The 23,500-nt window shown below is 35.9% G+C and overlaps 1 protein-coding gene across 5 annotated transcripts in view; it reads right to left on the bottom strand.

The window, feature by feature from the left end:
• LOC113107773 (kazrin-A) overlaps positions 1 to 23,500 on the bottom strand; it is a 39,340-nt gene that overhangs the window by 11,088 nt on the left and 4,752 nt on the right. For 3 of the 5 annotated variants that reach the window (XM_026270474.1, XM_026270475.1, XM_026270473.1), the window contains 2 exons: positions 9,743 to 9,826; positions 1,847 to 2,038 (listed from right to left, as the gene is read on the bottom strand). In XM_026270474.1, coding sequence (XP_026126259.1) covers positions 1,847 to 2,038; positions 9,743 to 9,826 — 276 coding nt within the window. Of the gene's footprint in view, positions 1 to 1,846; positions 2,039 to 5,955; positions 6,137 to 9,742; positions 9,827 to 15,546; positions 15,688 to 23,500 lie in introns of those variants that run through there. The other 2 variants (XM_026270476.1, XM_026270477.1) reach the window with 2 other exon arrangements.

The following is a 23,500-nucleotide window of genomic DNA, read 5'->3' as shown; positions in this document are numbered from 1 at the left end:
ATACATGTCATTTGTGAGCATGAGATTTAACATACAATATAAGGTTCATGTGACACTAAAGACTGGAGTAATGACAATTCAGCTTTAGTGTCACAGCAATAAAGTACACTTTAAAATATATTAAAACAGAAGTCAATTACTTTCAATTGTAATAATATTTCACAGTGTACTATTTCAATACAATATTTCACAGTATAGTATTGTATTTTTGATCAAATAATCGTAGCCTTGGTGAGCAAAGAGTCATCTTAATCAACCCCAAACATTTGAAAGGAAGTGTACTTCCTCAAGTCACATGATTATAGGTATCATTTATGTCCATAGCACAAAAGTTTATAACAAATCATAACCTTGAGTATAAGCAACACCAATCCTTAGCTGATATTTAGCAAGCACCAATAATTAAAGAAAACATACCACAAAAAAAGAGAAAGCAAAATAAGCAATAATTATTCCCTCTACAGAAAATGAAAATACTGGTTTTAACTTTGCCATGTGCTTTCCAATCTAAAATACTGTTTTATAAAGGTTCTTTGCTGCTAGTCTTGCCCTGACGAATCAGAAGTGCTCCACAACCTTGACAATCAAGCTTCTTTTCTGCTTTAAATAGTATGAATTCAAATCATATTCGTAAAGACCTTACAGCGTTTCACCTGTCATTGCATATATGTATTAGTATTATTACACCTTAAAAATGTTCTGCATTTGAAATCAATTTTATGTCCTATTCGGATTGTGGTCTCTATCAATTTAAATACATAATACCGTTTAATTTGCATAAAACCATTCCCATTTACACATAACTATCATTCTCTTGATGTCCAATATGTCCATTTTCACACACCAATCCCCCCCCCCCTCTCTCTCTTCAGCTGGCTGTGGTTAATACTGTGTGAAAACAGAGGCAGTAATTCACTGTTTTAGGTTGTTTGTAGCCTCTGCTCTGACTTGCAAATTGCAGCTCGTCTTTTCCAAGGACATTGAGTCCATTCACCCAACACTTAAAGACTCATTATACAGGAGCCAAACGGCACAAAAAAAAAGCCTTTTACACACTCTTGCACACACACACACACACACACACACAGGAACACCTGGAGAGACTGTGAATAGCAGTGAACACTCAGATCAGTAAATCCTGGAAGATCAAGAGCTCTTCAACCCCCCCAAACTGTGCTTAATTAAATATTGGATGTTCCTTTTCCATTAGCTCACACACAAATCACATTATTAGTTATTTGAGCTTTCGTTATCCTTTCATCTTTTACCGAAATGGATTTCTATAGCAGAAATGTACAATGGTTGCTTCAAAATGACAATTTTCATTAGTGATTTCAGTAGGCCTTTACCGAATACTGCAGAGGGTGATATGAAAAGGCTTTTTTTGCCACACATAAACTGTATACACACACACACACACAAAGTCAGCACTGTGGTAAAGTTACTGTTCAAATGCTGAAAAATGAGCCACGGGACAAAATAAAGGAGGAGGAGAGACGAGGTCCAAATCGTTTTGAGGAGTCTCAGTCTCGGCAGATTTAAAACACCTTTAGGTCCTCAAAAGTTTTCATGATACTGGATCAAATGACCTGTCTGAGACTCATTTAAACATATAAGGTATATAATATAGTAAATCGGTTGTAAATTACACTAAAATGTGCCAAAAATAAATGCACTATTAATAAATTAATCAAGGACTCTCTCCATAATATTTATTAAAACTATATTTGTTTTTACTGAGCAAGGGGTTTGGGCTTGCAAGTCTGTTGTTTATTTCAAAATGACAGGTCTAGTGCTGGCTGAGATCTGAGGGTGAAAGGTCAGGCTCATAATATTCATTTCCTACCTTGCAATGCCTCCTTTGCTCTGTCCAGCTCCTGCTCTTTCTGTGTTAGCTGCACGCGGAGCTGTGAAACAGACAGCAGCTCCACAGAGCAGCCTCCTCCTGTCTCCTCCAGCTCACGATTCAACATCTCCCTGACCTGCTTCAGCACTGACACCTCCTCCTGCAGACGCAGCACCTCCTCATGCAGCAGCACTACAGAGACAAGACAGTATCATTAACATTACAATGCACCACAATGATGTTTTCATGATTTATTTTGCTACTGAACAGTTGAACGCCTCTTATTACTAAATTATTTACTATTTTTGTTATCAGAAGTGGCATGAGCAAAGTGGATTTTAAATGCAACAGCAAAATAAATAAATAAACATTTTTAAAGTTTATGGTCATGGTTGTTGTTGTTTTTTGTTTTTTTTTAAGAAATTAATACTTTTATACAGCAAGGATGCATTTATTATTATTATTATATATTTATAAAGTTCTAGTAAATTAAGACGTTTACACGGATGTCATATTTCTTGTTCTTTTACTTCAGAACAAAGGTAGAAAACACACACAACTGACCTACTTGACAAGGTTGAATCAATAATAATGATATCGGCATGCTTAGTGTGTACTTGAAGTATATCAGGGTGAGATGCATGTCATTGTGAGATTTCATAATAAACAAAAACATAATAAAAATAATAAAGTGTTTAGAGTTATTTACACTTAGCATCACATAATTTTCTTATGCTCATCAAGGCTGCATTTATTTGAGCAAAATACAGAAAAAAAATTAATTGTCAAATATTGTTGCAAATTTAAATAATAGTTTTCTATTTTAATACACTTTAAAATGTAATTTATTCTTGTGAAGCAGAGCTGAATTTTCAGCTTCATTACTCCGGTCTTCAGTGTCACATGATCCTTCAAAAATCATTTAAATATGCTGATTTATAATCAGTGTTGGAAACAGTTGTGCTGCTTCATATTTTTTAGGACCTGTGATATTTTTTTGGACTCTTTGATCAATAAAAAGTTAAAAAGAACAGTGTTTATTCAAAATATAAATTTTGTGTTACAATATAAAATACTATTTAAAAGTTTGGGGTCAGAACCTTTTTCTTTCTTTTTTCACAAAAATTTGTTTTTTTTATTCAGCAATAATGTGTTGAATTGATAAAAGGTGATAGTGAAGACATATGTTGTTAGAAAAGACCTTCTATTTTAAATAGTAAATGCTGTTCTTTTTACTTTTTACTCAAAGAATCAAAGACAAATATTTAGGAGGCACAATACTTTCAACACTGATAATACATCAGCATATTAGAATCATTTCTAAAGGATCATCTGACACTGAAGACTGGAGTACTGGCTGATAAAAATTCAGCACTGGGACACAGAAATAAGTTCTATTTTAAATTAGAATAAGAAACCAACATTAGAAATTCCAATACTATTTTACAATATTACAGTTTTCAGTATTTAGTTAAAATAAATAAATACAGCCTTGAAGAGCATAAGCATAAGCCTCCATTAAAAAAAAAAAACTCCATTAGAAAAAAATCTGACTGATCCCAAACTGTTGAACAACAGTGTATCACACACACATGCTATACACAACCTTAAGCATACCTATCTATAAATCACAGTATGTCTAAAGTGCTTCGAAAAGCAAATCCTTCAAAGTATTCCATCAGTTCAACTTCATGCACAATGTGCAAATAAACCTCCTACTCAACAGGTGTTAGGACACAAGCATGAGAGCATTCCTGTCATTTCTGCAGGGTGAAGCTATAGAAAATCAGCGTAGGTAAAAGGTGAGACAGAATGTCAAGTAAATTCAGTGAGGACAAAACATTACCGAATCTACAAAGCTAAAAATTATACATACATAAATATAAAAATGATACACAAAGATATAACTGTGCATACAGTAATGTGTGAATAAAATCATATAGAAAAAAACAGTGGTGAGGTGTTTGTGTGTGTGTGTGCTTGGCATTTATGATGAGCTTTGTCTGTCTGGCTCATGGTTTGTTGTCAAATTCTGAAGTGTTCAGGTCAGTCACCTGAGCTCTTCATTAAAAGTCTGATTAATTTTCTATTCTCTCAGCAATGTGATGATCACACGAGTCTAAAAAGTACAACAGTCTAGTAAATATTCACATCACAGTTAGCTCTGAATGTGGGATTCGAAATGAGGTGAAGAATCCTGAACACCTGGTGTTCTTCCTTGTCAGAACAGGCTGAAGTCTTGACACAGGCATCTAATGCAGCTCTAGAATCTGCTTTAGTTTACTTTCAGACAGAAGATACGAGACAACACTGCAGATCTGCCAGGCTGTATTATACGGATTACCGCTGTAAGACCTCTGCATCAGCTAATCCAAAAATGAGCCACTAGAATGCAGATGCAGCTCTAGATTAGCTGGGTTCAGTGAAGGGTTACGGTTGGCTCTAGACTCAAGCTTCTTGTCCAGACAGGAAATTTGTATTGTTCAATATTGTCTAAGTGTATGGTAGGAGTTTTCACCTGGACTCTTTGTGCTTGCTTTTTTATGACTTTAAAAACAGGATATCAGGGTAATTTAAACAGGAGGAAACAAGGCCTGATCATGAATGCTCAGCATGCATGTATAGTGGCCCCCCAAAAATTAAAACACTTAAACCATAAGTGTTCATTGCATTTGCAAAAAATGCATTCAGAATTTATTCAGAATCATTTCTCCTGTCAGTTCCACTTAAGGTCTTTAAAATAAATGCCACTTGGTTTAATGATTTGTTAACCAAGGCGATGACATTTATACATTTTTTGACAAGTGTGACAAAGAAATAAAAAAGGAGAGAAACACAGAGAGGCATGTGAGGGCTTCTCATGCAATGTTTCCATTTAATTTAAAGAGTCTTGAGTGTTTTGGCCTTTGAGGACATTACAGAAAAGGCCAGTGATGTAACAGCCACGTTCTGAAGAGTTTAATTCTATTAGTGTCGTCAACCACAAAATGGAACTGGGAGCCTCCGGGAGAAGACTAGAGGAGGAATGATCACTGACTTAAAATATCTCACTGCACCATAAACAGAATTTTAAACAATAACAAAAAGCCTTTTATCAGATGAACGTTTGCAATGAAGTTTGAACTTAATAATAAAGAGGCTGTAGGCTTGTGGTGTGTGTGTATGTGTGTGTGTTTCTGTCCTGGAAAGCTCATGCCTCAGTTTATATACAGTGGGCTGAAGTGATGCCAGGCCTGTCCACTGTGATAAATACTCCCACAGTTCCCCCACCACACTCTGTTTTATCCATCTTCTTATGGTGGGGTATTTTAATGCAAACAACTGTGATGCAAGACATATTTTTTTTTTTTTAGCTTTTACAAATGATTTTTACATAAAACAGAATGATCGTGACAAGTAAATAAAGCCATTTTCTCTTATATTTTCATAATTTAACTGGACATACAAGAAAAAATATTTCACAATTTTTTAATCAATACAGTCCTGTGCAATAACTCACAAAATCATTTCAGGAAGTAAATAAGGCATTTTCAAGGTTACCTCCTACTATTAATTAAGAACTGTTTATGTGGGAGTACTTCAGTGTTCATTACTTACTCCTGCAGCATAACATGCATAAAATGAGAAAGCAAATGGCACATAATTTTTTTAACTCTATTATATATATTATTATAAAATATTAAATAGAATATATAAATATAACCTTTTTAGCTACAACATTATTATTTGTATTAGCATTAAGAAAATTTAGAAATGGTCTTCTGCAACAGCATCTAAAAATAATTTTATGCAAATATTTACTTTAATCTAGCCTAAAGTTCATGTCTATTTGTTAACTGCTCAAGAGCGTGTGTGTGTGTGTGTGTGTGTGTGTGAGTGTCTGTTTGAATGTAAACACGATTGATGATGTAACGGTACATTCTGATGCCTCATTGCATTTACAACAACAAACTTTGAAAACCACTTGAATCACATCAGCCTATACATCATCTGAACACACACATGAACCTCTCCCAGTGAAACCAGTCATGCAGCTACAAAGAAACTTTAGCTGCTCTCCGTTTCTCTCTAGCCTGAGGGGAAACGCTCATGATCAGTCGTTTACTCACCCGCAGTCAGCGCTCATCCCTCACCGTCTTCTACAACAAGTCAAATGCTCCAGACTTAAAGAACCTCAGCTATCATCTCCTGCACTGAATCCAACAGCACACCAAATCCAAAAGCTCAAACTCCCTCTTCACCTGCCAGAAGCGACTCCCACTGGTTTACAGATATTAACTGTCCTCAGACCTCCCTCTTTGAAATGCTTAAAGAGGAGGAGCTACAACTGACACCGCTGCTCAGCACACACACACACACACACACACACACCAGACAAAAGGAAAGAAAGGATCTAGGTTCAAGGTGCAGAATTTCAAGCAGGTAATGACTCTCTTTTCAAACACATCCATAAACACACACACACAGCACTCTCACTTGCCAGATTCCGGTAAGAGGAAACGACACAGACACACACACACACACACACACACACACACGGAGGTTAACAATCAACAACTAACACACAGTTCTCAGACTAAACTACAGGAAACCCATGGTTTTGCAATCTGTCTTTATCCACTTGTTTTTCTCAATCAGTTTTGATCCAAGTATCTCTATTTGTGTGTGTGTGTGTGTGTGTGTGTGTGTGTGTGTGTGTGTGTGTGTGTGTGTGTGTGTATGTGTGTCAATTCACTGCAAAAGACTAAATTGAAAGTTGACACTTACACAGCACATGCTGTCATCACTTTTTTGCCCGGGAAAAAGATGTAGAAAAGTTATAATAAAAACAGTTGATGAAATACAATACAATTATATAATAAGTAAAATAATTTGGTATCACTTCACAAAAATGTCCCATTAGTTGAGGTTAGTTAAATTTATTAACTAACAATGAGAAATATATATATATATATATATATATATATATATATATATATATATATATATATAATATATTTAATTTGATAGTTTACTTTATCTATATTAATAGATAAATCATTATTTTAATAATGTTTAAGATTAATAAATGCTCATCAGTTCATGTTAACTAATGTAAGTTATCAAATACTGACAAATTGAACCATATTTTAAAGTGTCAATATTTCTCTTCTGTAGTCTATAGTTTTAAATTAAATTTTTTTTTACAAATTATTTGTATAATATTTTAAATATATTGATTTTTATTATGGCTGTGATCAGATAACTAGTCATATCCATTTAAAGACCAATATTTCGATCTGAATCTTTAATTGAACCTCTTTATTATAGTAAAAACAGATATATCAAACATCAGATAATTTTAATGTGAACACATTAAACAAAAATGGTGTCTAATGAGTAATATTAAATTATCAAAGCAATAAATAAATATTAATTTGACGTGTGTTCTTAAATGGAGATAAAGTGGGTTCAAATACTTTTTAAATTTGTTTACCCCTGTAATAAACTATTTTTAAAAAAATTCAGTATTATTATACCTGACATCATAAGCCTAATAATTGTACAGTTGCTTTTTTAAGGGTGTGTGGGTTTCAAAGAAGTCTCCTAAGCTCACTGCAGCTACATTTTTTAAAAATGAACAATATAGTAAAATGCCAATATTGTGAAATATTGCTACAAGACATTTTTATTATCAGTAATAAAAACAGTTAATCAATTTAACGTATTCTTGCTGAATAAAAGAATACATTTCTTAAAAAATCTTACTGAACCCAAATGCTAGCGTATACATTTCTCTTTCTGTATTAGTAGTCTGTGAATTATGAAGAGAAAAAAAAAGTCACTATTAGTCAGCCAATTTTAAATGTATTAGTTTTTTTCAGTTTTCTGTGTGTACCTTCAGCGGGAATCGAACCCATGACCTTGGTGTTGGCAGCATCATGCTTTTTTCTGTACAAATGGCTGTCTCTCAAAAGTGTGCAAGGGACCCAGTCCCAAACTGCATTTTTGACCATGAAATACCCCAAATGCTGTAAAGCACACTTGGTCACATGTACACACAGACTCACAAACTAAAACTGATACACACACAGAATCTGTGAGCCTGATCGCAGCTGTGCTGCTTTTCAACACTAGGCTAAATTTTACAGATCCCTCAGGATGGCTTGTCAACACATACACACATTACACCTGTCAACAGAGTTCACACACACATACAAACATACAATCCCACTTGCACAAAGGAATGTAAAGTGTGGCTAACTGCTGTGCCAAGCACACCGTAGCCAAAGACAAACAAATGCAGGCTGGCATCACCTTCTGACAGATGATTATTCTAGTCTTTGAGTCACAGAAACAGCAGCATTTACACTAAATGAAGTATAATAAACATACTCACAGATGCCAACATTAGTTGATGACATGAACCCCCCAAAAATTAAGGGAGTGATAAAACGAGTGATAAAAGAGGAGAGGTTTGTTTAAGAACTTCAGCCACAGTCATTCCCTCTGTGGAGATGATAAATCAACTGATTCATAATTTAATACCTCTGATTCATAAAAGCCAGTAATCAGAGAACCTGAATCAAATGAGCCTCCAAGAGTCAACCTGCAGTCAGGCCAAAAATACGCCAAGATAAAATGGCAGAGTCTCTCTACCACTCCACCTCTCTTTATTCTCCCTGTTTGACAGAAAAATAAAAATAACTAACGGCAAAAAGGATGACGGGCTGCTGACAGGTTCAGCAGAGAGTGAACATGTGCAGTCTTGCATAGCCAGACTGGCCCACTCGCATAATGCCTGGTCCACATTGCATCTTATTCTGGCCAAGAACCATTTAAATAGGCATAAAGTCGCCAACCACCCTTTTAGGTGATTTTACATGCTGTAAAGCTGAAAAACCACAATAACAAGGCATCAGAGCTGTGTCACGTTCAGGATGTAGAAGTGTCGTCGGTTCACAGGGAATCAGGTTCAATCTGGGTCATGTCATGTACTTTCCACTGTCATACAAAAATAAAGGCAAAGTCCCTCCAACCCTTCAAAAAACAAAACAATAAAAACAACAACAACAAAAAACAAGCTTCCAAGGAAAAATAAAACAGGCAAATCCACAGCAGTTCTCATAAAAGTTGTGTAGACTGATGGAATTACTAGAAAATCTCATAGCTCACAATTCCAGTAACCGGTTCTTCTGAAGAAGTGCACGTTGCTAAGTAGAGGTAACAGGTAGGTTTTCCTAGTAAATATGCACCACCTTTCAAAAGTCTGAGAGTTGTTTTTTTTTTTAAAGATTATTATTATTTTTTTTACTCTTTTCAAACATGATAATTGGAATGATTAGATATTAGAATGATTTCTGAAGAATCACTGAAGACTGAAATAATCAGCTTCATCATTACGGGAATAAATTACATTTTAAAATATATTAAAATAGAACAGTTATTTTAAATCAAAATAATATTTCACAATATTACGGTTTTTACTGTGCTTTTATTCAAACAAATGCAGCCTTGTTGTTCGAAAAATAAAATCTTAACTGAACAGTATTGTAAAAAATGTGTATCCCAATTCCCAGACAAAGCCAAGCAATCAGATTGAAGCTTATCATTTTGCAAAAAACCTCTGTCCCTTTAAATATGCAGCCTGATGTTGCGTGTGTGTGTGTGTGTGTGTGTGTGTGTTCTTCCAGCTCAGCTCAGGAAAATTCTCCACTCTCTATCTCTCAGGCGAAACCTCATAGATCACTCTGATTTTCAATCTGACATATGCACAGAGACACACAGACACACACACACACACACACACACACACACACACACATATTTTCATTCCACTAGTCAGTGATGCATTTCATGGTATTTGTGATTATCTGGACTTCCTTACATGCTTTTCAGCATGTACAGTATTCTTACCTTTATCTAAGGACGTCTCCTGAAGAACAACGTCACATTTTTGACCAAGCTCTGTCAAAGCTTTCTGTCTTTGCACCGGTGCATCTGAAAGAGAAACACACAGACACATACTGTTAGAATTTATGAACATTGTGTGCTTGAGCAGGATTCACATTCTGGTTTTATTACGATTGCTCCATATGGTTGGAAATTCACATTTGATCAAAATAAATGTCTGGAGTTCAGCTTGAATGACCTCTGATAGCAGCAGCAGAAGCAGTAGATCTCACCTCTGATCCGGCTGAAATATCACACCACTCACTGCAGAAGGAACTGGAAGCATTTAACACACAAATCAATGGCAGAATAGAAGCTCAGCCACTGGATGCTTCTTATAACGCCTTCAGGATAGATTCCAATGCTTAGAAAGCTTCTTTACCTAATTAAAGTGAGCGTAATCTTATAAAACTGATGGCGATGGTGATGGCGCAGTGGATAAGACGCATGCCATTGATCAGAGGGACCTGGGTTCGTATCCACTGGTTGACACCAATGTGTCCCTGAGCAAGACACTTAACCTCTAGTTGCTCCAGAGGCGTGCAACCTCTGACAAATATAGCAATTGTAAGTCGCTTTGGATAAAAGCGTCAGCTAAATGAATAAATGTAAATGTAAATGTAAAACTAAATCACCGGCTTTATTCTCTTTCTTCTCTCTCTCTCTGAAGATGTTTTCACTCGTTTCCTCTGATCACCCATCATTCAATCTTATTTCAGCACCGACGGAAAACCTGTTCAGCATGTGCCACAGATCAACATCCTTCAGATGAGCGTGACAAGATCCTACTTAAAACACTTACACACATATACACATGAACTTGAAATATATTGATTTTTTGATTGTGAGCGACATGAAATCACTAAAATGCTAAGTGCTAAGATGTCTAGTTTTTCTTTTTTTATGATTCTCTTTTCAGGGTTTCTCAAAAGCCTTTAGCTGTAGAAACATTATAGCAGACCAAGTGGAGTCAAAGTCTGAGACCACCAGAGGAAAAAAGCTTCTTTTCTAATTTAATGCAATGTTTTTGGTACAAATTAAGTTCTCAGCAATGCAATTCGAGTGAAAAATGTGTCCTGTCTCTGGGTCTCTCTTGCATGCAGAGTTTAACAGATCGAAGTTGAATAGATGAAATGTGTTGTTTCCCAGACAGAGAGACAAAAACAAGATAAAAGGGAGTGAGGGGGAGGAATGACATTTCTAACGAAGAACAAAATGCAGCAGAAGGAAAATGTCTTCGTCAAAACTTCTAACACTGAGGCATTTTAAATACAGAATTCGAACCATTTTGCTCCTGATGTTGTTGTAAATCCTTGAAGAGGCATCTCCTAAAGCAGATTAATTCACACGGTAAATCATAAGACTGGTATAATAACTGGGATAAGACTAGAGAGAGGTTAAATAAAATCGGTTCACCAACCAGATATGACATTGCTTTTGTGTGCTCTGTGAGGATATGAAGTTAGAAATGTCTCGTTCAGGGGGTCAGAACTCCTCCGTCTCTCTGACAGAACGTCTGGAGCCGAGCCAGGACATGACCACGGGTTGCTAAGCAACTGATGCCAAGGTAACAGCACCCAAAACTCTTACACCCGTTTCAGGCAGAAGGTCATCAGGGGGCCTACGTTTGAAATTAGGAGACACTAGTGGGGTAAAAAGTAACTGAAACAGAAACTGATACACAATTTAAAAAATAATAACAATGTCGTGTTAAATTTATTTTGGTTAAATTTATTTTGAGTTTTATAGAATTTACCATAATCAATATGATGACAGCGTTTCAGGGATTGTTGTTAATGTATATAATGTAGGTTTATGTATATTTAACCAACATCATGTACAAATGTTTATATAATGTTTACATATCTGTCTATTTGAACTACTAAAATGTGCTTTTTAACTAAAAATTTACTAATAACCATGAAATACATGCGGTAATATAATGAATTCGAGGTCACTGTAATTGGCCTAAACACTACTCTTATATGGTGGACAGGGTAATACACACAAAAGCCCTATTTGGATAGTAACTGTTTCTCATGGGGACGCAAGTTATTTTAAGCATTTACTGGGGGAAGTATGTGATTGTATTGCCGCCTGAATCCAGAATGTCTGTGTTTATCTCTCACCACCCACCTAAAAATCCCCAGCCGATCCGAATTATCTACCATTTTTTGACAAACACCAAGGTTGTGTGGTTATTTAATTGCAGTCTGAATCCACATCTTTGAGTTTACAAGAAGAAATAGTTTCAGAATTCAATGTTTAAATCACTGCCAAACACCATAAGGTAACTGTGGTAATTCACTATAATATGTATGCATATTTATTTCTGAAATTCTGTAAAGTATTTATAGAACACTATTTCTTAACTGCTCCACTACATTGAATGGGAGCAGAAAGAGAAGAAAATCATGTAAATATTGGAAATGGGTCTTTACTATGGGAGCAGGAGGTATGCAATACATTTAAAAATGTGTTTTATATACAGTAATATACATAACATATAGTATATCACGTCTATTTTCCTATTTGTAAATAATTAGGAAATTAAATAAATTAAATAATTAAATGATAAAAAGGATAATATATATTTTAAAATATGCTTGGAATAATAAGAATACATTTTACACAAGTATTATTTGAAATACATTTTACACAAAAATAATATATATATATATATATATAAAATAATGTTATTTTCATGAAACAACCATGTAACTGGCCACGGAGCAGCGCATTCCCAGATTTGTGGGATCACAGAACTTACTTCAACACTGTGAATAAATTGCCATTTGAATCGACAAGTTTTCTCACTGCAAGTTTCTTTTTACAGATGTCCAAATGAGGAAAAAAAAAGACCGTCTGAACAGGGCTAAAGACTAAACACCAACACATAGCACTAAAATAATGCAATATGTATCACAAAACACTATGGGTGTAACGGTACGCAAAAATCACAGTTCGGTACGTACCTCGATTTTAAAGTCATGGTTCGGTTAATTTTCGGTACAGTGAATCTCTGGGAAAGAAATGCAAACATTTAAACTGCAGGTTGTTTATTACTATAAACTTTTTTTTTTACAATTTGTATACACTTTTTTTTAATACTTTTTAATAAAATAAATAATAAAATATAATTTATAATAAAATAAAAAAAGAATAAGAAATAAAATACTGCTGCAAAGTTCTCCACTAAATAAAATACTCTCAGTCTCAAACCAATATCAAACCAATAATAAAATATAATGAAAAATATAAATAAATAACTATGATTACAGTGCAGCATTACCAATCCCAGCTTGTAGGCCTGCTCATATTTAAAAAATATATATCACTTTTCCAAAGTGTAAAGTGCAGCATCAACAGTCTCAGTTTTTAGACTTTAGACCTGCTCAGATTTCGTTATTGCATTGGCCCGATCGGAATTAAGAGCAAATGTCTGTTTAAATGCCGACGAGAGCTGCGTTTGAACTACAATCGTTTTTTTCCTAGTTGTAGTGATGTTCACACTCGCGTGATGCCTTTTGAAAACCTTAGGCCGGTGACAAACTGGCATATTGCACCTGTCAAACATAGTCTATTTTGCAGTCAATACTGTTGACGGTGTCCTTTATCAGTAGGCTTTATACTTATGCTCAACATGAAGTATAGATATTGTTGTCGTGAGGACAAGATCCTGGTCTGTCGGCGGCCTCCCTCTATGTCACCTACAAGTAGCAGCAGCGTGCCAGCGCCACGTCAGGCACGATTCTGGTGTTTAAAGACACAGAAAACGCGAATCAACTGACACGCAGCACAAACGCACACACACGCCATGCAGCCAGTGTGTCACCGGCCTAAGAATCAGCTGCAGGGCGGGATTTGCGCTGAATGCGGAGACTTCCGCCACTTAATATGTTAGTTATGAAACACGAAAATGTACCTATGTTCCCCAAACAAAATATTGCATTTGGTACACACGTGCACCGTACTGAAAGCCCTGTACCGAAACGGTCCGGTACGAATACACGTACCGTTACACCCCTACAAAACACCCTAATGTACATTATTAAAGTTTTATTTTTGCCATATTCATATAAAATAAAATGTTTCGCGTCATGCTGGGTCTTCTGAGAATGCCCCTTTTGCCCTGTCTTGACCTTAAATTTTACAGTAATTTTTAGTTTTTAAATACAAAACCCATACATTTGTCAGTATTTTATAGTGAACTTACATAATGCAATGTTACACCATTTGCAGTTTTTCACCATATATGGTGAATTACAAATGTAGAAACTCGGACCTCCTACTTTTTTCCAAGCAAATGCACAAATTTTTAAATGTAAAAATAAATAAATAAATAAACATTTGCTTGTTGTATTTGCTTGTTCAAAACAACAACAAAAGCTTAAAATTTAAGAGGCACTTGAATGAAATAAGTTTGGTGTCAGAATGGGGTTTAGCAGAAATTGAGTACCTACAATAAATGACAAACCATGACACTATTCCATTCAGTTCTTACCATCACATTATTCATTACGGTTAAATTTGAGTGCACCACTTACAAAACTCGAGAATTTGAGAGATTATCAATGCAAATTATAAGAAAGAAAAAAAGCTTGGCAGTGCCAAATTAAACCCATGGATTCAATGAGATTGAGACATGGGACACAAACAAGTTAATAACACACAGAGAGATTTGTTTAAAGCGATCAGCTGAAGCTGTGCTGATGGCCTTGTATAATACCTGAATGACAAGCGATCAATGTTGCTCTCACAGGCATCTCTCCAGGCCTTCATCAAGCTGCAATGTGCTGAATTTGAATGTACTGCTGATTTTGAAGTATAGAGAGACCACCTTGAAAACTGTCAGTGCTTTTAATAAAGCCTTTAACCTTTTTAACCTCCTAGCTGTAATGCCACAACTCTGCCAGCCCAAATCTTCTCCTTGATCATTACGCGCACATGTGCAGAGCTTTTTCCATCATGAATCCCAGTAAAATAATGTCCAGATGGCACAGCAATGATAAACACCTCTGGTTTAAACAGCCTAAATATTGGAAAATTGATTTTGGTCCAGGACATCAAACAAGATGTTGGGCTCGAGTTAAAGTCTGCAGAGTATAATGTCTGTGATCCAAGATGCACAAGAATTTGACATCTAGCTGTAACCTCCCAAACCTCATTGGTAGGCAGGGTACAGGGTTTATTTCAGAAGCATATCATCTTTGAGTGCTGCAAATAGCAAATACACACACACACACTCTTTCTCTCTTTCTGGCTGGTAACCCCATCCAGTCGTTCTGATGCCAAACAGTAAACAGATATAAGCTCGCTCTCGACATCTGTGTTTAACATTATAGTGAACACTGGCGAACACTAACACATACAAACTGCACCCTCACAACTCAAACATAAAAAAAAGAAAACCTTTATGATTCATCTACTTTTTAACATACTGGGTTGATTTGTTTTAAAAAATAATCCACAAATGTAATATTCAGAACTTTATATAATCACTCAGATGATCAAAACTTTAACCCAAAGTACTATGCTACATACTATAAAAGAACCACGACTGCATTATTTTACATCAAAGCAAAAAATTGAACTGAAAACCCTACCACAAGTCAGATAAACCTTTAAATATGGCTGCACATTCAAATTTGGCTGATCACATTACATACCAAAGAGTAAAACTCACATGCTCCATGGGTTAGTGACGGTCACAGTGTGAATGACAACAAATCCATTTCCTCTTTCTAACAGACAAAGAAGCTACTCACTTTTTCCTCTGTTTTGTAGCCCTACAGAAGTGAAAGAGAGAGAGAGAGCGAGAGGCAAAACTGTCCTCTCAGCTCCTCTAGATCTTCCATACTAACAGAGCAGGTGGAATATGACACTCTATGAAGTGTGTGTGTGTGTGTGTGTGTGTGACATAAGAGTGAAGTGAGTTCATTGAGAAGTTTAAAGCTATGCTGTGCAAAGGTTGTGCAGACTGCCCCTTTACACCCTAGTCTCCCACACACACACTTTCACAGAGATTCAACCAAATGTGTTATACTTTAACTGTGATAAATGAGAAGTCAGCTTATGGATGTGCTGCATAAGGGATTCGAAATTAACACTCGACAAGCAATGAATGCAAGTGAAAAAGGAGCTGCACATAAATTTCGAAGTGTTAGACTGTTAGTCTGCCTTTCTTGGATCAATTCCTTTAATTAAATCAAAAGAGAAACACTGGTAAAATATGCTACATTTTAGCTAAACTCCAAAAAAGTACCTATACATACAATTCAATGCAGTTTCTATTTGAAATGAACACTAGTGACAGTAAAGCACAAACAACTTATTTATTTTTAAACACATTATGATTACAGGCACATCTGTGCAAATTCTCAATTAAGTTAAGACTTTAAAATATTATACTAATACATTTTGCATCACATTTGCATCACATTTGCATCAAACATGTATGGCTTAAGTAAACTTGCTCGGCAGCTCACCTGGTTCAGAACTGCACTTGTGATGTGAGTGTAAAAGAGTCACAATAAAAGAGCTCAAACTAAAATGGTATGCTGGCACACCAAATGCATTTTTATCTCAGGTTTACATTTGTTAACACTATTGGATACGTTTAGGGCTTATGGTACATTTACAGTAACCTATCTAGGGATGTGCCGAAATGAAAATTCAGGACCGAAACCGAAAATTCTGGATGCACTTGGCCGAAAACCAAAAAGGCTTTGTAATGATTATTTATTATTTAATGAAATAATACAAAGTAATTTAGTAAGACTTTTTACTTTAACTAAATTTTTATGATGCCTACTGAATAAAAAAAAACAAAAAAACAAAACAACATATGTTTTACTATAAGTAACACAATAAAATTTATATAAGTAACACTACAGTAAGGCAATGTCTTTGTTAAAATCCTTAAAGGGGGGGTGAAATGCTCGTTTTCACTCAATATCCTGTTAATCTTGAGTACCTATAGAGTAGTACTGCATTCTTCATAACTCCAAAAAGTCTTTAGTTTTATTATATTCATAAGAGAAAGATAGTCTGTACCGATTTTTCCCAGAAAAACACGATCGGCTGGAGGCGTGACGTGTGGGCGGAGCTAAAGAATCACGAGCGCGAGTAAGCTTTTGCGTTGAGAGCGTTTGGAAGCTGTGACATTACCGTGAGGGAAAAACCTTCATCCAAAACAAACCATGGCCAACAGCCAGATTCAGCTGTATATTAATGATCCAGAATCAGATCCTGAGGCTGAAATTTAACAAGAGCAGCATCAGCAACGACGTCTATGCGTGGTATGTATTGAAACTGTATATATTTGCTTAGCGGTTTTGGAAAATGACTAAGTTCCACTTTATGTCGTCTTTTTTTTTTTTTTAAGCTGTACATGTGGAAAGTGCAGTTTGATGACAACATTGCATGTTGTTTACTTGATGTGCTTACGCGCCTATAGCTAAGTTAACAACACAGAGAAGCAGTTTTACTCACCGCCTGCAATCGTGACCCTTTTTCGTTGGGACTGCATCATCCTTAAGAAATAAATGATGTGCAAATCCGGCGTCAAACTGGGCCTTGTTTGTAAAACAAGCATTTCTTTGAAATGCAGGGAACAAACAAAAACACTTGCACAACTCCGTTGATGCTCTGTAAAAATAAACTCCATCCACTGGTCCCTTAATGCCGTTTTTTTTTTTGGTAAAAACCGGAAGAGGTATTTTTGGAACAAAATACTCCTTCAAACGTACAACTTAATTTTTGAATCTTTGTCCATGTTTAGCATGGGAATCCAACTCTTTAACAGTGTAAAAAACTCAGTATGCATGAAATAGCATTTCACCCCCCCCCCCCCCTTAAATCTTCATTAATGTTAATTTCAACATTTACTATTAAAGAGCCACACAGATGGGAAATCAAAAATTACCTGTATTACAGTGTATGATGTAGCTGTCCATCAGTGTAAACAATGTGCAAAGTAATTAAACCAAAAAGTACACGATTTATAAAGTTATTGGCTTCTAAAGTAAGGAGTCGACTCTGAATCGCTGAAACGAGTCGTTATAGATTTCAAATCTTTTGCCCATCTCTATGTACGTCACTAGGAACACTTTGCATAATAATCTCTGCCTACCGTGTTGGGAGAAACTGAACACTGACCTGCCCCACCCCCCACACAGACGCTCTGGTTGGTGTGAGAGCATCATGTCGAGGAGACAGTGTGTTTTTAATTGTAAAGGCAAGTTTGTTTTATTTTCACTGCCAAAGAATGAAGATCAGAAGAACCAATGGCTAAAATTCATTTTTACCACAATACCAGAGCAGTACAACAAATCCTTGTTGTGTTCACAACATTTCACTGATGACTGCTTTTCTAATCTCGGTGAGTACAAGGCGGGATTTTCAAAGCGTTTGGCCATAAAAGAGGGTTCATTACCAACTTTATTTAGACCAACGAGCATCTCCTAATCACAACGCGAAGTATGATTATGAAGTTATGTGTTTGTCTTCTCCCGAGCATCTTATCAGTATGTGTGCTGTCTGCAGCCTTTGTCTGCGCTGATCTTCATTTACAAAAACGTCATTAAAATGAACTGTAACTCCGTGAATACTCAACGAAGAGACATGAGAGAGATATCTATAAAAAGCTTGACATGTCTACTTTAAAACTAAACAAGTGCTGCCGAAAACAGATATTCTGTGATAAAGTAGACCATATGAAAACAACGCGATGTCTGTTTTTCATGTCTCCCTTCGTTATATCTAATGTGACCACACCCCCGCGCTGAACGCGCTATTCAGATTCAAACTGAAGCGCGCGGCTTGAATACGCCCACACAGAAGAAAAAGCAGCGAGACTGTTCAAGTTTTTTATCCTAATTCACCCCAAACAGATGCTAACGCATTGTTTACCATTAAGTTATGTGCGGAACAACCAATCAAAACTATGTCAGTTGACCAATCAGAACACAGTATGCAACCGAAAGGTGGGGTTTAAGGAAACTGAATCTTTTGAACAGCTTCGCACGAACCGCTTGGGGATCTCTGAGAATTGAGGTAATTTTAAAATGATATTTTGACAAAATGACAATGTTTTTTAACCTTGGATGGATTTAAACCTAATGTACAGGACTTATAAACAGTGATAGGCAGTGTTAATTGCGTTGACTAAATATTTTCGTCATTATTTTCGTCACGAATATATTTTTGCGAACGAAAATGAAATGAAAACTAAAAAAGATGGCACTGATGGAGACTAAAACTATGACTAAATTGATTGACATTATCGTCAACGAATAAAGGACGAGACGAAAATAGACTGTGACGAAAATCAAATCAGCAGACGGGAGAGATGCGAGGAATGAACAAAAGAACCGGCAAAATGGAACAGGGGAGACTGCATGAGAGAAGAGAACCTATCCGAGCCTGACTTATTGAGACGTGAAGCGAAGGTTTTCAGTTTTTAAATGAGCTCCCGGGAAGACGGCATTCGAAGAGGTGATGTCTAAAAGAGCGACAAAATGTCCACAGCTCACTTCACGTTTGACGAGGAACAAAACAAAACAAAGTGTAAAGCACGCGGAGCGCTCATTCGTGGCAAGAACACAACCAATTTGAAAAGACATTTACAGACGAGCCACCCGGACATTTTCTCAAATGTAATTTCACAACGATGTTCTTTTGTTTATTGAGCTAAGCAAAATTGGAAGACTGCAGTGCGTAGATGTTGTAGCATTAAATATTACGAACTGAAAAGTACTGTAAAATAACCCCTTCTTCAAGTTAGATGAGAGCACAATACTAATACGTAATATTATGATACATACATTTGATTAATACTAATGTTTAGTATATTTTATAATGTTCTACTTGTTGACAATATCACAAATATTTCTATATTAGTCATGTGAAACGTGAATGTTCACATCCTATCATTATACATACTAATCTAGCAATATTGTAGTATTTAAAACATACAATATTGCTAGACAAATGAATACCTTATAAAATCTTGTTACTTTTTTTATCCACCCAACTTATTAAATATTTACTTTACATGTATGCACTTATTGTTCAGCTCAGCTGTAAGCTTTAAGGTCCTGGACCTAACTTTATTTTTCTTTTATTGATGGTCAATTGGCAGGTAGTTATTGTTTACATTATCATGACAGTGTTTGTTGCTGCATAAAAGCTTTTGAATCGAAATAAAGACACAGTTGTGTTGAAATAAAGTTGAATTTTTGTTTTATATATTTTGGTTAAGTTTGTTTCCTATACCAGCTGTAAAAAATTGTCTAGTAAATCTGTTATTGATTTTAGTCTTATTTTAGTCTACTAAAATACCAAGCGATTTTAGTCGACTAAAATTAGACTAAAATTAAAACAAATCAGATGACTAAAACTTGACTAAAACTAAAAAGAATTATAGTCAAAAGACTAAGACTAAAACTAAATTAAAATTTTGTGTCAAAATTAACACTGGTGATAGGAAGCTTAGAATTTTCATCTTAAGGCTGGTTCACACGGCAGGATAATTAGGCTGATTTTAGCCCCGATTCACCCCTTCCGACAATCTTAGGATGCTCCGATTATGGGAAAATAATCTGATCAAATATTCCTGCCATGTGTGGTGTGTTAAGACTGCTCTCCTCTGCTCGGAAGAATGTCGGGACCGCTCCGATCTCAAATCGGGGATATCCAACATGTTGGATTTACTTGGCCCGATTTCTTCTCGTGTGTGGTGTCCCCCGAGGACAAACAATCACGCAGCCTGTGGACTGTGTCGTGTAGCCAATCAGAAAGTGAGGTGACGAGGCAGTGAGGAAGTACCGGGAAACAAAATCAAAACAGCCGGCGTATATAATAACAAATATAACAAATACAAATAAAGTCGATGGGCATAACTTCATCCACAACTGCAGTCCACCAGAGTACATGGAAACGAATATATGAACGTTTATTTCAACGGTAATTAATCTGTGTAGTACGTAACAACATTTCTATGAGATAAAACAACAACTTACCTCCATATCATGATATAGCAAGTATAGTCCATGCTCGCGTTGTCTCCACCTCTTTGACCATCGCCTTTTCTTGTTTTTCTTATGTTTTTTTCCGTTAAAAACAAAGCACAAACTATGGCCACTGCATCCTCTTCGTCCGCCATGATTGTTTACTCTGAAGTCACATTTGATCTCGAGGGATTTTGCGAGATTTGCTCGGGAGTCAAATCGGTTCGTGTGTGATGTGTTGATATTGCCGTGTGGCTGCACACCATACACTGAACGACCAAAACTGTTGGACCCGCGATTTTTTATCGCCGTGTGTGGGGTCTCTCAGGTTTGGAAAATCGGCCGACAATTTTTAAATCGTCCCGTGTGAACCAGGCCTTACTGGCTCTTTAAATCAACAGTTATTTGTTATCGATAACAGTTATTGATTTGTTGATGACAACTGAATTAACATGAACTAACAGTGAACAACTGTATTCCCATTAACTAACATTAGGAAAGATGAATAAATACTTTAATAAATGTATTGTTCTTGCTAGTTATTGGTCTACATTAACTAACACTAACTAATGGAACCTTATTGTAAATTATTACATGGCTCTGTGGAATACTTGATTCTGATTGGTCAGTCGCAACATTCTGAGGTATGTTATCCCTCGATAACAACTGGTAAAAGCTGATAACACAGGCTCATCCGGGTAACTGAAGTCAGCGTTGTACTCTTGCTAAGAACAGTTTTCCTTTGTGGAAGCTTTGTGTTTGTTTAGCTAATAAAATATCAAAACTTGATTCAAAATGGTGTTCAATTATTTAATTGTGTCATCCTGGTATTGTGGATTTGCTCTCTCATTTCATGCAAACCCAGCTGGTGCCATTTTGCTATGATTGTTTTGTAAGCTGTAATGGATTATAAGATAACTAACAAGATTTTAAAACATTTTCGTCTTCAATTTTTTTTGGCTTAATTATTTATGTGGTGAATTTTAGCTGAGTTCATGGAAACTTTCCATTAAAATATTTCAACTCAAATCAATATTTTGTGTCTAATCATTTACTTATGTGGCAATTAGCCCTGTAATAAGCAGGATAATGTACATCCAGCTAGTTGTTATCACAGAATAACCCCCTTCAGGGTGATACAAGACCCCTCCGTGGGGGTTATTCTGTGATAACAACTGGCTGGGTGTACATTATCCCTTGCATATTACCTTAACATTAAATATCAATATAGATTTTTTATTCAGTTTTATGCAACAGAATCAAATATAACTTTTTGAAACTAATTATCCAAATAATGTATAATCCTACAAAGCTATTATCATCCATGAGAAGAGCAGAGCATCACGAGAGAGGAGTCATTTTACCAGCGTTGCCATGTTATAGAACAGTAGCACTTTTGCAGACAGGAACAAAGAATTTTCCGGTCTGCGTGTTAAGCGGACTTTGCTTTTCCAGTTACTATGATCGGCACACGAGCGGAAACGCACATTCATAGAGCGGAATATTGAGCAGAGCATCACAGCGCGCAGTGACGGGGAGAGTGAAACCTGCACGCTGAACACGGCTGGGCATTGTGGCGTGCCATATATATTATACATACTTTTACAGCTTCTTATTTTTCACCAAAAAATAAAATAAATAAATCTGTTAATGTAATGCCACATAAAAAAAAAATTTTAATTAATGACTGGTTAATTTATCCTTGGCAGGTGTGGAAAAAACTATTTTTAGATTTTCAGTAGGCTACATTGATGATTTACTATGTTTAAATACAGCCACACACGTTCATGCAAAGTGACTCATACAGAGATCATACGAACTGTAATGCTCGAGTAAACAGCTTCAATCAGGGGCACTGGAGCAGCAGCAGGACGTGCAGCTGTCAGGTGACCTGATCACCTTCAGAACAGTGATAGCCAAACATATCACCAACACAGCAGTAAAGATTTATGATTACAGCCTTCATCAGTTCAGCATGCACGTGGGTACCAGTAGAAAAAAAAGACAGAAAATAAGGAAGGGAGAAAACAGAGGGAGAAAGAGAAAAAGAAAAGGATGGAGGGAAAAAAATGAGGTAGTGGACCCGCATGTCTGAGATCCTTATTGCTCAATGGATGCCTACGGCAGAGTGCACTGCAGAAAAAGAAAGCATTTCTCAATTTGTGGTCTCATGACAGACTTTCACAAAACTGATCTTTAAAAACAACAGATTCTAAGTGTTCTATAATGCAGTTGTGGATACATTTAAAATCCTTCATATCAAACCAGCAACAAGCATGTCTAGAGAGCAGAGTAGCTATTTACTGATAATCATAATGAAAATTATGATAACTGAAAATCATTATTGTGCGTGATTCACAAGTTTCATTCACAAACATTTCTCATTATTATCAATGTTGAGAAATATTTTTGTGGAAATACACACACACACACACACACACATTTCAGAATTCTTTGATAAACATAAATTCCAAAAGAAGAGCAATAATTTAAAACATAAATCTTTTTTGACATTATAGATGTCTTTACTGTCAATTTTGGTCAATCATCTAAAAAAACGGCAAAATATAAGTTGATTCATGTCTGTCCAATTTTTCACTAATTATGACATCACTAGCAATTCTGCCCTTTGAAATCATGAATCAGCTTGAAACGTCACAAAGGTCTATGACTATCCTGTGCATCAAGACTGGCAAATCAGCTAGCTACA

The sequence above is a fragment of the Carassius auratus genome, chromosome 8 (genome assembly GCF_003368295.1).
Source record: "Carassius auratus strain Wakin chromosome 8, ASM336829v1, whole genome shotgun sequence".
Lineage (NCBI taxonomy): Eukaryota > Metazoa > Chordata > Actinopteri > Cypriniformes > Cyprinidae > Carassius > Carassius auratus.
Note: the sequence above shows the minus strand (reverse complement) of the source record. Positions and strands in the feature narration are given on the sequence as shown.